General features: G+C 38.6%; 1 protein-coding gene across 1 annotated transcript; it reads right to left on the reverse strand.

The window, feature by feature from the left end:
• Nucleotides 1–1,091: 1,091 nt before the first annotated feature.
• LOC108680353 (aldehyde dehydrogenase family 16 member A1-like) lies at nt 1,092–16,275 on the reverse strand. The gene is made up of 14 exons (XM_018169158.2): nt 16,043–16,275; nt 11,671–11,900; nt 10,097–10,275; nt 9,606–9,762; nt 8,770–8,930; nt 8,456–8,553; nt 7,775–7,972; nt 7,321–7,445; nt 6,878–7,129; nt 6,232–6,480; nt 5,630–5,784; nt 4,983–5,266; nt 4,614–4,720; nt 1,092–3,895 (listed from the first exon to the last, which is right to left on the reverse strand). The coding sequence occupies exons 1-14, from the start codon at nt 16,130–16,132 to the stop codon at nt 3,703–3,705; spliced, it is 2,478 nt and encodes an 825-aa protein (XP_018024647.1). The 5' UTR covers nt 16,133–16,275; the 3' UTR covers nt 1,092–3,702.
• Between the last annotated feature and the right edge of the window lie 220 nt (nt 16,276–16,495).

The following is a 16,495-nucleotide window of genomic DNA, read 5'->3' on the forward strand; positions in this document are numbered from 1 at the left end:
TGACTTCCTGATACTCATAGGCCTACACTTCGTTTTTCTAAAGTTCATCTTTCCTCAGTTTGTGAGGATTGAGGAATACAGTAGCCAGCAAGGCCCATTTTTATTATTGGGAATAAAATTAAATGCGATACACTCTTTGTGCTTCGATTCTTATTACCGTGAAATAATAAAGCAAATATCACTAATTCAATAAACGGCGCAACAGTAATCAAGTTGATTCCTTAAAAACACTCAGTCTGTCAGCAAACAACAAAGGACTCGCTTCTCTAATCGGACGAGGGTTGTCAAAACTGATCACAATTCGCAATGGGACAATTATAGAAGGGTTACCTATCTCGATTGAAGAAGAGAAAACAAGCGTTTGTGTTCAAGGTTGCACTCGCTAGAGGGCGCAATTCGGCGGGACCTCGTAGAAGTTATTGTTTTGATTTACTAACAGTTCATGATTGATTGATTTACTAACTAACTACATACAGTTCATTTACGTTACGCAATCAAAATTTCGCAGCGGTGAGATACTCCTTTAAGATTATGAAGCTTCAAAGCCTCTATTATCGACGTCTGTGTATTGACCTCATTGAAGTATATAAGTATACCTACGGTTTATGCAAGGCCCTGGGGGAGTCCTAGAATTTGAAATAAGAATCAACAACAGGGGCCACTGCTATAAACTAAAAAAACTGCGCTGTAACACATCCATGCGACAACTTTTTTTTTAGATTCGAGCCACCGCTCCGAGTATGAACTTATTCAAGAACAGACTACGTAGACAAAGCTATGCAGGAGCATTTGTTCAGTCTTGAAATGTCCAGCTATCTTAAACAATCGTCAGCTAATGGAAAGATTGGGTTCAAACGGCAGGATCCCTTGTGAGGTCATGAAAAGTACAAAAAACGGCAACAGGCCATGGGCCTATTTCTTCAGTGCCGAGTGCCGACACTTCTATTCTATTAGCGCAGTTCTAATACTAATCTTGTCTAATATTAGTTCTAAGTTATGTTTCTAATACAGCGTACGTATTTCTCGACTGATGGTGCCACCATTGAGAGGCATTGCAGGCCCTAGAAGAGTGAAAGAATAAAAATCTTGTATTAGGTCATTCAATATACTGACACATAAGCTCAGGTTAGTAGAGAAAATGTCGTCTGCAACCGATTGAGCATAACCGCGGCATAAAATTCTTTTACTAACTAAAACAGAACGAAATAAAAAGTTCACGGCACACTCGGCAGCTAAAAATGTTCAATCAACAAGTATTCATTATACTCCTAATAGACTAATACATTCAATTATACACGTCAACATGCTAAAAATCCAGTAACAATGTACCAAAACATTCGGAATGGTCAACTTTACCTTCCGACTTTACCCTCCCTCCACTCTCTACTTATCAAGACCCCACTCTCAAAATCCTCCTCCTCACTCTCTCCGAACACTCAATTCACACTCTCAAACATTGGCACAGTTGCCCCTTCAGACGGGCCCACAATCATTGCCATGCACTCTTGAATTTTTCTCTCATACTCGGATGATACTCCACTTCGTCAATCTTTCCTTCCTCATTCCGAATCACCTCCATCATAGACTATCGCTCTCTCTCATATGCCCACATTCCATCACCATCAGCAAGTGCTCCACAGTTTCCTTCTCATCCCCATCACAGATAAAACATTTGTCCTCCCTCCTCTCATTCCCTGTATATGTACGAACTAGCCCCTGACCTTACGCAAAACAGAATGTCAGAACGTCCAAAAAATTTTGGGAACTCCTGTCATTTGGCAACAATGTAAATTGGAAGAATCTCAGTAGATCATAATGCTGCAACATGCAAGCACCATGAACTCCTAATTTTTCGACCATCGATATAAAACGCAACAATTTTGCTCCAAAAATAAGCTTCCTATTTGTTGCGTTAATAACCCAACATAGAAATATTACGAGGCAATACATGCGAAGGCAGAAGTCAAAGAATCAAGTTCATTAATTAATAGGTATATAACAAAAAAATAATAATTCCAGACAAAATATTCGAGTCATGAAGTTGCAGGTAAATTCGAGCACGTAGTGTAATCCTTAATCAACACGCCGGAGCATAAGGAAGGGATCACTAGCAAGAGCAAGACTGAAAGAACAATCGCAATAGTTAGAATCATCAATTGATCATAATGTTCCCTCGTCAATAATCATTTCGACTCTGAAGTATAATTTAACATGATGAGCGAAACGCGGTTGTATTACAGCGACACTTTGTGCAAAATTAGGCAGTGTGTAGGAATGTTAATTGTTTACATATACTTGCTTAGTATAGAAACTTACTTGAACAGTAAGGAAAAAGGCACTTGTTTATCTGGAAAACAAAGGATGCGGCTCAACAGCGCGACCAGTATATACTTAGATTAGGCACTTGGCAGCTGAAAATTAATAACAGAAAATAGCTGCTTTCAGTGAACAACTAATTGCACACAAAACATAATGGCACACAATGCAATAAAATGTAAATACGTACTAAATATTAGTAAATCACGAGTCATGAAACCGTGCACAATAATGCCAAAATACCTTAAAGTAAAAATAAAAAAAAAAAAAATTATGTGATAAAACTTCTTTTCGAACAATAGACCTTCAAATAACGCGCATAACTTGGAGCAACTATAGAGCTAATGTCTGAAAATAAAAACAAATACGAATCACTTATAGAATCATAAAACCCGACAAACAAGAACTAAAGCTAACAAATTAAACATCAAGAGGAAATTTAGACATGAGGAATGATACGTTATACAGGAAAGAAGCTGTCCATTGCAGTAACTCTCAGGAGGTGGAGTCTCGTCGCAGACGCATAAAAAAATAGCAAATGCCATAAATTTATTCTACATTCAATATATTTCTTGAGTCTACGCCAAGTCGGCGGTTTGATAAGGCACTTTTTACGACTCGCATACGAGTAGATGGCTAAGCCACTACTTAGTAAACTTAAGGGATTCGGGGCAGATGGAATAGACAAATATAGATTAACTAGATAATGTCATGATTCACATAACTTGCACAAAGTTTTGAAGCAATTTCATTTAGAATTTATTTTTTATGATAAAGCAACAAATTTTATACTTTCAACCGACTGAATAATTCAAAAGGCAGGATACACTACACAAATATTTTTCTTCAAGAACAAGATCGACACAGATATATTAGCAAATCAAGAGTTAAAAAACCTACACAATAATGCCAAAATACTTAAGAGTAAAAATAAAGCAGATATAAGGTAACCTCTCTAATGACCCAGATGGCTAAAACGATCAAAGAAATCAAAAGAAATGTCGAATTGTAACCTTCAACAATGTCACACCAGTTGAAAACTGAATCCCGGCCATTGCAATTCAGAGAACTATGAATGAATTAAAAAAAAATAAATGACCATTCAATTCCAAAAACAAACAATACATGCTGTTAGAAAGATCAATAACCGGGGATCCATTTTATTAGGTCTGTGCCATAATATCAAAGCTTATCCCAGGTGTCCCAGGGGGTGTAAATGATCGCAAAAAAATAATAAAAGTCACAATACGGGTAATTTTGCTGGAACTTATCCTTAAATATGCCTCAATATACCTAATTGACCATGATCACACCACTTAACGTGATTGATCAAATCTTTTCGATTGCACAGTGTAGCACGCGAGAATTAATCCATAGCGGGGAAGTTTAGTTAGCGTAGATATCGCCCATGCTGAGCCAGATGTTCTTGACCTGCGTGGAGTGATAGAGAAACTCTTCACCAGCGCCCTGCTGAGCGTCTTGCCAGTCCCGCCCCTGGCCGTAGTCCACCCAAGTGCGCTTCACGTTGTCAGCTGACGCATGCTCCACGAAGCACGAGCCCGCCAACGAGCCGAAATACCTATTACCCAATAAAATATTAATTCATTTTACTTCTTGTGAGAAAAATTTCGTGTGTATTTCAGTGAACTCAATGACAAAGAACCGACGTACTTACTTTCTATCTTAAGAAAATCTTTCATTGCAAACGATAATAGGCTCGACAGCCAAATTACGAGCGAAAGCTAACGCATTACCAAAGTAGTAAGAGAACTTACAAAAATTGGAGCGATCGGCAAGTCCACACGTGAAGCAGTTAAAAATTTAATATTCATCAAATGTGCATGAGAGCAGGAAACAAAATTCTGAGAAGTAAAAACATCAAACGAATGAGTTGAGAAAATAACAGCCGTTGTATCTACTTACAAGAGGCAGGAGCAAAAACTTAATATGATATTTAAAATTATGCAAACACCCGAACAGTTCAGCTGCCACAATCGTGGACGCACTCTTAACATCGACTTTTGTTGTCAGGATTTGTTATGTCGAGTTGTACATTATCTATTTCTACTGCATTCTTTTCTTATACTTTGAAATAAAGATTGGAAAGAAACAATAATTCTTGTGATATTGTCAGGATTTGTTATGTCGAGTTGTATATTATCTATTTCTACTGCATTCTTTTCTTATAGTTTGAAATAAAGATTGGAAAGAAACAATAATACTTGTGACACGACAAAAAAATGTGACCGTGTAAGGAAGAGTCCTGAGATATGTTCTGTGACGACACTACCACACACCAAACACTCTGGACGTCGTGATGCTCAGCGAGGTACTTGCAGAGATGATCTCTGTCGCCGGTCAGGATGTTGACGACGCCACCAGGCACATCAGAGGTCTCCAGAATCTATTACACCACACACGTTATTAAATTATAATTTAACGCTTATTTATGCTTCCTACGCATAATCGTAAATCAAACAAACAATCTGTAATAAAGATCTCATCGATTGATACGTTTAAGGATATTTTTCACATTTTCGAATCAAACATTTAATTGCTTTTCCTGGTTAAAAATATCTAATCACAGTTTTATATAGCCACTTTTTGCATAGGAAGAACAGAACATCGAACACACCGGACATTAAGTTAGCGTTGTCATGACGCACCTGATGGAAAGCCATGGCAGGGCTTGGGAACTTCTCGCTGGGGACGACGACAACAGCGTTGCCGCGCGCCACGGCCGCGCCCACCAACGATATGAAGGCCAGCAGTGGGGCGGTGTCAGGGCACGCGATGGCTATGACTCCTACTGGTTCATTGAGGCGCACCACCGTCCCATACAGCGTCGTTTCCTGCACTGTGCCGCCATGTTTGTCGCAGTACGAAGCCCAAATGAACAGCCGCTCAATGCTTGCTGTTACTTCGGCCTCTGCTGAACTCTCTGATTCACCTGTCAGGAAAGACCTCAGTCTGGGACACTAATGCATGGAGCACGCATGTAGGGTTTCCTTTCCGTTTGAATTGAATTTAATATAAAAACATATTTTCAGACACGACTCTGCGGCCGTCCAAAATAACTTTAGTATCTTTGTTCAAGATACATTCATCGTCGTCAATGCTATGCTTATTTGTAGACCTCAAAAAGTCAATGCGTAGTTCTCGCGAGCTAACGAAGTGATAAAGCCAATATTTATTTTTCCATCAACAATTTGTCTTGACATACAATGCGAATATTAAGTAAGGAAATCATCAAATAGATTAACAACAGTTGTTGGAGTATACAGTCTCATGACATCGGTCTCATGAAGCAAACCTGTAAGCGCGCTGAGGTGATCCACAAACTCATTACGGCGCTGCTCGAGGTTCTCAGCGAGATAGAAGAGGATTTGTGATCTGTTGAAACCTGAGCGCTTGCCCCAGCCAGGCTGCGCTTTAGCGGCCGCTTCAACGGCATTACGTACGTCCTTCCTGCACAAGATATGATGTGCCATGTAGCTATTTGATTGATTACAAAAACACAGTTTGCAATGCATTAATTTTGGTTTCAAATTAAAAAAAGTGTTCAATCTAAACAATATTTGTACACGATGGAAGAAACTTCAACAATACTTAATATTGAAAATTGCAGCAGCACTGTTACGTATATCACTTAATTTCAATTTTGAATTTTATTTTTTAGGTTATCGGATTCGTCGGAAGAAACATCAGACTAATATTTAGTGAGGCTGAACAAGACTTTTTAATGCGAATATAATACCTATTTTACCCGAAATATTTCAAGAAAAGAGAGCTAGCAGATTGAAAATAAAGCATGAAAAGCCTAATAAACTTAGATACACGAATTGATATAAAATCCTCAAGTAAATCCGCATCAAATCCACTGAAGTGGAGCAAGAGAAAGATAGCCTACCATACCTGTTAGCTTCAGCAACAAGAGCAAAGGCCAGTCCACTGGGATCACGAAGAACTCTGCTATAGTTGGCATCAGGCCGCTTCTGGCCACCGCCATAGTAGAGTTTGTAAGTTCGGTCAACACGAGGCAGGGAAGACGAGTCGCTCGCCAAGACTGTCGCCAAGCCTGCATCAGCGCGAGGCTTCAAAGATGGCCGGTCCGCGCTATATTGACTTCCGAACGTCTTCAGATCCAAGTCAGGCTTAGAGAACCTTGAGGAAATAAAGTAAAAATAAGTTACTCAAAGTCTATAAATCAAGGTAGTGTAACAAAAGAATTATTTCATAACAGAAACGAAATCTAGGAACAAATGAAAATTATTATGAAGCATCACAGTTGAAATATATTCTTCAAGTACTACCTTTTCGAATTCATCAGGGAAATTTCATGAGAGTAACTTCACACATGCAAACACGTGTTACAGTTGAAAAGATAATTTAAAAAACATTCAGGACAAACAACACATCCAAGTTGTAGTATTGAATATTTTAGTACTTATATTATCAGTCTGCTGATATCGATATGGTAAATTTGCTTGGCGTTTTCTTTGCTTTTAAATTCCCATTGAATATTTCAGTTTAAAAATAAACTAAAGATATCTGAGCGCACCTGAGTTGAGGTTGCCACTTAGGCTTTATGTATTCATATAAGCCTTCTTTTCCACCGTCACGTCCAAAGCCACTCTGACGGTAGCCACCAAAGCCAGCAGCAGCGTCAAAGATGTTGTGGCCGTTGATCCACACTGCGCCAGCTTGCAGATGTTTGGCAGTCTCGAGAGCTAGGGTGAGACGCTCACTGAACACGGACGCCGCAAGTCCGTAGATAGAATTGTTCGCTAGGCCGATGGCCTCCTTTGCCGTTCTGTTGGTTAAATATATAACATCTTTGTTAATATGTTATTTTTGTTCGCATGTGCAGCAACTAAACCATTAGAATAGATGCACTCGCCAATATATTTCAAATGATTTTCTTATTTATAACTATCGGAAAAAAATTCATTTTTGTAATCAACACTTGGCATAATTTCTACGGAATAAAGAGTGATGACTTACCTGAAAGACATGGCCACAAGCACTGGTCCAAAAATCTCGTTAACAACACATGCGCTTGCCGGAGATACGTCAGTAATAAGTGTGGGAGGGTAGAAGCATCCTGTCGGGGCATCAACTTGGAAGACCTGTCAACAAGCATCGGCCACCTTGAATGTTACACGACTTTGTTCATGCTAACAATTCCTATAATAAGAACACGGCTAATTGTAGCAAACCACGTTCAAAAAGATTTCGAGAAGAGGAAATTTGAAACAGACAAATATAGAACTTTTCAGTCATCACTGACAGTAGGAAATTTTTATTCACAAATTCAGTAGAAACGCAAGCCAGGAAAAAAGTACAAAATCTCCACTAATAAACAGAAATGTACTTACAGAATTTATGACTTATTATTAAATTACAAATCAGACAGACGGTGAAACTCTTTGACTCGCAATGTAGGAGCCACCCTCACCTGAGCGCCTTCCTCCCTGGCGCCATTGACGCAGTCTTCAATAGATTGCCGTTGTTGCTCGGACACCACGGCCGCCATGTCAACGGTCTTGTCCAGTGAGTTGCCGACACGCAGCTGCTGCATACGCTTCTTGAGCTTCTTCAGTACCTCCTCGTACACAGACTCCTGCACCAGCAGCCGCGATCCCGCTGAACATACCTGCGCATCGTCAGTTCATTTCACATACCTGTACCAGTGAATTTAATTAGCAAATATCTAGAGTATATCACAATCTATAAATAAGATAAGTTAGAAGTCAAGTACTATCTAAAATCTGCACACAGATCTCTGAAAAATAAAATTTGTGATCATTAGTAAGATTAAAGTACAGAATCTGCTAACTCAAATTCAACCATCTTTGCATCAATGTAAATAGTTAAAGTCATTAGGGATAACAAGAAAGAATTTGAGCACAAGAAGGGGAAGAAACCCTTTAAAGAGCCAGTATCTAAGCATTCCTTCCATAAGATGAAAAAAAAATTGTGTTGAAGATTGCTTTTTTCACAAAGATTATTGCGAAATGGGAGCTACCTCGCCTGCACTTCCTCAAACTATTTGTGGCACCGCAACCTCATTGAACTTGCCTGTCCCTGGTTGAACCAAATTCAAAGGGAAGCAGCAGATCTACAGCACTTCACTTGCCTGTCCCTGGTTGAACCAGATCGCGTCCACAACGCCTTCAACTGCTGAGTCAATGTCAGCAGAATCAAAGATAATGACAGGACTCTTGCCACCAAGCTCTGCAAAAATAAAATATATGACAATTATTTCAAATTCATAGGAAGTTCTTTCAATATTGTTAATCATAATATAAATACGCAACAAAAATTTGTAAAAATTCAAGAGCTGTAACTTACCAATATTTGAATTAAATATTCACAGAAGATGATAAGAATTTGAGCAGCTTTCAGAAATGAACCTCTCTTTGGTAATATCTTTAAGAATAAGACGCTCACCCAAAGACAGCTTCTTGCCAGTGCCAGCAGTAAGACGCCTGAGCAGCTGCCCCACTTCAGTAGAGCCTGTGAAGGCAACCTTGTCTACAAGGGCGTGCGAGGCGAGCTGCGACCCCAGCTGTCCTCCTCCCGTCACTACATTGAAGACTCCGGCAGGCAAACTGTCACAATAAGAATAATAGTTAATCACAGTCAGACACGCTGGGTAACCGGCTACCATGGTTGAACTATACATATAAGGTTGACCCACGAGGATTTACGTCTTTCAGTTCAGCATTCTTGTTACTTCACTGAGATCGAGAAACGTAAACCCGTCATTCCCACGACGGACTGGTTGACTTGTTTGATCGCCTTTCGGTGATTGGTTAATGCCCGTGACGGCACTGAGATCAGTGACGTCACAGGCGAAATACAATCTACGTCCGCAAAAATGTGTTTCTCGTGGGTTAAACTTATACTAGTTCAGCCATGACCGGCTACAACGTGATGGATAGAGCCAACTTTCACAACAAGAAGGTTAGTCAAGCATAGCAGCTTTGTTTACCATGGCATGTGCTGCAAGCTGCAAATACAAAAATCTTCCTCCCAGCCAAGATAAAGCAGAGCTATACCGTATCACAAAATAATATTTGCTTTTGTCTTAAAATGAACTGCAATGACAATCCATCTTTTACAAGATTGAACCATTCAGCGTGAGCATTGTAAAAAAAACTTACTTTGAGCTGAAAAGACTTGCCATTGGTAAATTTAACATTTGTCATTAAATATAGAGGTATTTATAACTATTCATTCACAGGATTGCTATCATTGCAATTTGCACCCAACAGATTTCTCACCCTGCCTCAGCGGCAATTTGAGCAAGAAGCAGAGCGCTCAACCTCGTGTTGGTGGCAGGCTTCAACACAACTGTGTTGCCAGCAGCCAACGCAGGACACAGTTTCCATGAGAGTAACATCAGGGGGAAGTTCCAGGGAACAATTGCTCCCACAACACCTGCATAACAAATATCAAGTTCATTGAACAAGTTGCTTAATCATGGATAGTGACATAATATCATAAAACAAACAGCATGATAGCAATAATAAGTAACAGCCTAGTTGCTGCTCAGCAGCTCGATTAAATTCTCGAGTGATTTATTGATTTCAAGGACTTCAACTTTCTTGACTTGCTGGTAAGTAAAAACCATAATTATTTTTTGCACATAAGCTAATGTAGAAGCTTACATAAATATCATTTATAGCAAATATCTGTACAATCAAATGAATATTTAAACAATAAATTTGATCAAGATTTCCAACGAACAAGAAACATGAAAGAATACTCTCACCAATACTCTTCCAGTTATGCAGCTCTGTGTCCAGCAGTTGGGCCCAGCCTGCATGGTAGTAGAGGTGACGCACCACCAGAGGAACATCACAATCACGTGCTTCCCTGATACTCTTGCCGTTGTCACACGACTCCAACACAGCTAACAACCGGCTGTGCTTCTGCACATGACGGGCAAAGCTGCACAGAAAATATCTGACTTAGTCAAGCAAGTTATGTTACACTCATTTTGCAAGCAAACATCCTAAAAGGCATTGCAGAAAAGTGTTATTTTTGTCCTTTAAAAATTCTGAATAAAAGAAACCACTACTAGAAACAAACAAAACTCTCTACATTAAACTATTCAACTTTTTGCTCGCAGGTTCATTTTTGTCCAAGTTTACAGAGATTATTGACTTTGTCTCAAATCAAATTAAACTTTGTTTTCATGACAAGTCCGATTTTCTAANCAGGGTATCACCTGAACTGAAAACTTTGTTCTTAGTGGGAGTATTGTAAAGCATTCCAAACTTGGGATGATAGGGTTACTCATATATAAAAAAATTTAAATCAAACTAAAATTACATTACATTAAATTTTAATTAAATATATAAATCAGGTTTAGAAAACAAAAAACTCCCATTTTGGAATGTGAGACAAATAGGAGTTCAATGTTCTACATGAAATGTCAAATGTTAGAAGAGGTCATTCCTTACTTTCTCATTTAGATTTTCTGAAATTCTGCATTTGAAGGAGTTAATTGCAGTTGAAGAATTTACTAATTATGGTCACTATGCTAGCACAAATTGCTGTAATTGAAATTTAAAAATGCAAATGTCAAAAGTCCAGCCTCAATTTACTACTAATTCATCAAGTTAATTTAATTAAGTGAATTAATATTGCATTTTAACAAGTGCTATAAGTGCGTCAATTTTGTATTCTGGGTCAAAACTCTCACTTAAATGTTCATATTCTAACTCTTTGGCATGGTAGGGATGTATGCTATGTATAGATTGATGGTCAGTTAATTGGTTATTGACGGAGGCATGATTACATACTGTAGCAGCAAACATAAGAGGGAGATGGTTGTGGGTTGTTTTAGGGAGGATATTTCAATTGACCAAATACGGTAACATGCCCACTAAAAGATTAATTGTCATACACTACCATCATTCCTAGTACAGTGATTTAATGCTCATTGAATTCTTGCACATTTTCAAATAAAACAATCTAAAAATGGTGTTAGTTCTCATTTACTCAAAATCGTCGATCAATAAGTTTTTGCACTAATTTGCCCATTCAAGTATTGATGCTTTCTGTGTAAATTTTGTTGATTTACATACTACACTTATACTCTGTAAGTATTTGAACTGTTGTCAGAGCTTGTCTGCCAAATGTTTTCAATGAAAAAATTGTGAGTACAGGTAAGCAATCTAAGCAACCTCATGATATTAACAAATAAAATTTATGATAGGATTAATCAATGAAATATATTCAGGTATTAAACTTTTTCAACTCTTACCTTCCAATCAAGCTTTGACTCTGGCTTTACTTCCAATGCAAATAAAGTGGGCTAAAGAAATATCTCAAGGTCACCTGTAAAGATGTCTTGCTCTTGCATGACCAGAAAGCTTTGACCAGGACTCATAGGCTGCAGCAGCAGCTTTAACAGCTGCATCAACATCTTCTTCAGTTCCTTGGCAAGTCTGAGCCAAAACAAGGCCAGTGGCAGGGTCAATCGAGTCAACAAATTTGCCATTGTCATCTATGACAAATTCATTGTTGATGAAATGACCAAATTTGCCATTGTGATCAGCTAGCCATGCCTGGAAAGAGAAAAACAAAACAGATTATTGTAAAATAGGTATACAAAAGTCCGCCACTGGGAGTAAATCTTATAAAAAGCAACAACAATAAACATCTCATTTGAATTATCCTTCTTTGCAGTAAAACTTTGCTAAATCCGTGCTATATGCCAAATGTTTCAAGAAATAAATGCACTTTGTGTTGTGCACAATAAATAGTTCAAACACCAATGCTTGGCAGCAGAATTGCTTGCAAATGCGTCATGTGACATGTGGCTGTGCACATACACACATCAGTGACCAAACCTACTTCCAATACTGGCCCAATTTCAGAGGTTAATTTACCTATTTTTATGGTCTAATTTATATCAGAAAAATAAGAATATTGACACTATTTATGGATGCAATTTTTAAAAATTGCACTTAAAACTATCATTTTTATCCACGACTTTGTAAAATTCTGCCAATATTCCTAATTGGGCACTGCCAGCAGCAAATTTATATTCTCCCAATGTGTGACTTGAACATATGCAAAATAAATTAGTATTAGATGGTAGAATTTCCTTGTTTATGCATGTCCAGTCAATGCCCAGAGTATGAATTGATTTAAATTTACAGGGAGTTTGATTTGATACAGGTAATCCCCCTGATACAGGTTTGATTGAAGACCAGAGCATACTTTGTAATAACAATTTTCTCATTGTTTTTTTATGGTCTTCAATCAAACCTGTATAAATGAAGAACTTCTGCCTAACTACACTAATATATACCTATATGAGTTGCTTTGGGTATATATTGAGTTGCTTTGGGTATGGATGGGTATAGCTGTTTTTGATACGATTGTGTTGAGTTGGGTATGATATGGATGGGTATGATTGTGTAGTTTTGGGTATGGTTGAGTGGTGCTGGGTTGGGTTGGGTATGGTTGTGCTGGCTGTTGGGTTAGGTATGGTTGAGTTGCTCTGGGTTGGGTTGGTTGTTGGGTTGGGTATGATTTGGTTTGTTATGGTTGTGCTGAATTGGGTTGGTTAGGGTACAGTTGGGGAGATTTGGGTATGGTTATGTTGGACCTGATTGTGTTGACTATGTTTGGGTTGGGTATCATCTGGCTGAGTCAAGTTGGTTTAAGTATGGTTGGGTTGGGTTGGATATGGTTGTGCAGAGTTTTGTTGGGAATATTTGGGTTTGGTATGGGTTATCTAATTGGGGTGGGTTGGGTATGGTTAGCATTGTGAAAAGATATTGCGTCATCACATAGCTGCAGCTGTAGGCAGTTACAGGGATTGAACAATATTCAGTTATTAATACACTATGAGCACTAACACATGAAGGCTTTGTGAAAAGATATTCATCTCATTGTATAGCTGCCACTGTTGGCAGCAGAAGGGGTTAAAATATATAAAGTTATTAATACTCAACAAGCATTGACACCTAGCAGTGAGAAGATATAGTGAAATTGCATTGCTGCAGCTGCTGGCTGTAGCCCACTGTGCAGAAAGAGGGTGAATATAGCAAGATCTTTGGCCACGCATCAGCAGCAAAATTTACACCTTCAGAAGTTCTTGCCGACATTTGGATTGAAATTATTGCATTCTAGATATTTGCCAGTCTTCAGCCAACTATTTAAAAAATAGTTGAAAATCTTAAAGACCGCAAGGGGCAGATGCAATGAATAACGAGAACAATAATAATTCTAAAACTAAGCAACTGTTGCTAGGACGTAGGATTCACAATAGCTTTGTTGCTATGAGCACAGCGAGGTTGAACTATTGGCTGTCCGGGCAGCAGAATCGTGTTGAGCCTTGCTCTACTTTGCCACTCTCTCAATAGATGGCACCACACATCTGGCTGCCAGATAGCTGCCGAGTTACGTATATGAGATGCAGTGCATGGAGAGTAAGGGATATACTAACATTGTGTAGCTGCAGTTATCGGCAGCAGCCGAGGTTGAACTAGGCATGGTTATTAATACGCTATGAGCATTGACAACTAGCATCAACTGCGCAGTTGAGATTGAGAAGATATAACATCATTCAATGATGATCAAGCGTGGAAAACATCTTTAGGGCTGCGACTAGAGCTTTCCCACCATTTACAGAACTGCAAGATTTCTGCCAGATGAATTACCTACTATATAGTTGTTAACAAAAGTGCACAATCAGGCTGCAAGATTCCAATTGCATTAAAAATTCGTCACATTGGAGCCGCAAGATTTAAGAAACAAGTAGGAGAATTTTAATCCTGTCCTGTTTTTCCATAACTGACGATTGGTTGAGATAGCTGCTGGACTTATTGCAAGGCCCGTAAGGTGCTAGGCATTTCAAGACTGAACATATGTTCCTGCAATATGATAATCATTGAAATATAGCGGTATCAGCATTTACTAGGCCGTATGCCTGTCGCCGATTCTAAACAAGAAAAAACATTCACAGCTTGTTGCAGCCTTGAGTACGCAACTAACTGCTCTAATTTTGCTTGGCTGCTCCTACTCGCCGATTCTGCCCAGAAACTGGCACACAGAACTGGGATTGAACCCGCACCTCTCTGCTCCTCCAATTATGTTACTATGAACTGTAACAACTGGGCCACCCTTCCTGAAGTAGACTGAAGATTATTCATGTTATAGGTACAACTAAAAGAAGTGACTACAAAATTAATTTCTTAAGAAATTCATAGTAACAACCTGATGACCGGTGCTTTCAACTTATTCCTTGTAGAGCCTTCCTACTAATGTACCATGGTCAGGAAGATGTGCCAGGTGCGCAGGAATTTATTTTGTCATTTTAACGACCTGCGCGGTGCGCCGTACTATGCTGGTAAAAAAAATGTGCCGTGCGCCGTACTTTAGAAAGCTAAAATAGTTTTACTATTTTAGTTGACAATATACGCGAGTATATTGACTACGTACGCGAGTCGAACTGACAATAATAAAATGTAAGACATGTCCGGGTTACTTCTGACTCTTCTGCTTGTCTGCCTTGTCGGATACGGAACGTACGGTAATCGTAAACTGCGGCTATTATACTGTATACATACTAAATGTAAACAGACGGTGTTCAGTGTTGCCATATGACTTTGGAGAAAATTTCTTCTAAAATAAAGTTCTAGATTTCTCATTCACCAAATTTCCGTATCAAGAAAAATCATATATTATTGAAAGATTATTAAAGGCATACTGTACTGAGTAATGTGAGTATTACGTCTGTTCCTCCACAACTGCTCATGCGCGGCAGCGCAACGTAGAATTGATGGCCGGGATTGCGCAAACACGTGCGCGAAGAGAATCAGTTTTCATTACATTGTGCTAACTGTGCACAGCAATAGCTTAAAAAAAGTAAAAATGCGTGGGAAAATTCACCAAAAACATACATCATCCTGAGTGTGGCTAATGTATACTCATTGTATAGCATATACATTTGCAGATATGCTTGCTGCCGATTCTATTCTAAACGCCAAAAACATAACGTATTAGCTAATGCTACATAGCAAACTTTTTTTTTAGCCATTGAGGGACCTCCATTTCCGTGCTGGGTTCAAGCTGCAAAATAAGCATCTTAAATATTGTTAAAATCATAAAATGCATTAGTGTTGAGGTAAAGAAGTGTTCAGCGATAAATTATAACAATCGATTTACTGTTGGTTCTAAATTCATGTCTATAATAGTATGATTATGTTTTCAGTGAACTTTTATCATCGGCACAAGATGTTGCAACCGTGCAAGACTGGAGCGGAGGCAGCAGCTTTTCACATGCGATTTCAGGAAATTGCCCGTGAACAGATTACAGACAGAACAGTCAATTTTCACCAAATCAGATGTGCAAATAAGCTGTGATACCGATACAGTATCAGATGCGCGGGCAGTGTGGCAAGCACCAATGCCGCCAAAGATACTGGCAAACCAGAGATTTTTTAGAATCAATTAATTTTTAAATTCCTTATCTACTCAAGATTTACTGGTGATATTTTACTATTCTACTTATAGGAATCAAAAATTAACTTGAGGCTTTTGAGGGAGCATCTAAAGAGTCTCTGCTTTGCTATTATGCCTGACAGTGGCTGCCGGCTGGCTCATCTTCCTGACTATGGCAGTTGAAACTCGACTCTTGAGGAGTTGCATCCAATCCAAAGAAATTAAATAACTAGGTAGGTAAATACGCCCTTACATCAAGTATTTTCTTCTCTTCGAGAGCTGGTCCATACTCCATGTTGTCGAAAATTTCTTGTAGTCTGTTGGATTTAGATTTGTTGGCCATTCTACCCTCGCTTGACACAGCTATAAATTGTCCACAATATCATTAGAATTTATAAGGATTGCGATTTCTTGATAATCAACCTAAAAATCTGAAACGACCAACTAACAAAACGGCACAGCTGATATTCTACTTCTTACATACATTATACATACCCTAAACAATTTTATGCATACTACCAAACATCATATGCCTTAACCAAAAGTAGATTCAAATAATAGGCCTCGTATTTGCTCCATTATTATAATTAATCATGACAAGTTGCTGAAAATTTGTTGTTCTGACTGCAAGAATTTAATTTTCTTTATTCGATTGATAATGTAAGGGTTATTTTCAAAATTCAGGGTAATTTTGATGAATTCGAAC

The sequence above is a fragment of the Hyalella azteca genome, unplaced genomic scaffold (genome assembly GCF_000764305.2).
Source record: "Hyalella azteca isolate HAZT.00-mixed unplaced genomic scaffold, Hazt_2.0.2 contig16209, whole genome shotgun sequence".
Taxonomy (NCBI): Eukaryota; Metazoa; Arthropoda; class Malacostraca; order Amphipoda; family Hyalellidae; genus Hyalella; species Hyalella azteca.

Excerpts from the sequence above, each read along its gene's own strand:
- LOC108680353 (XM_018169158.2), bottom strand. The coding sequence starts at position 16,132 with ATGGCCAACAAATCTAAATCCAACAGACTACAAGAAATTTTCGACAAC. Across the intron at positions 8,554-8,769 it reads TGGCAAGAAGCTGTCTTTGG|AGCTTGGTGGCAAGAGTCCT; the intron begins GTGAGCGTCTTA and ends TTATTTTTGCAG. Across the intron at positions 5,267-5,629 it reads TCACCTCAGCGCGCTTACAG|GTGAATCAGAGAGTTCAGCA; the intron begins GTTTGCTTCATG and ends CTTTCCTGACAG.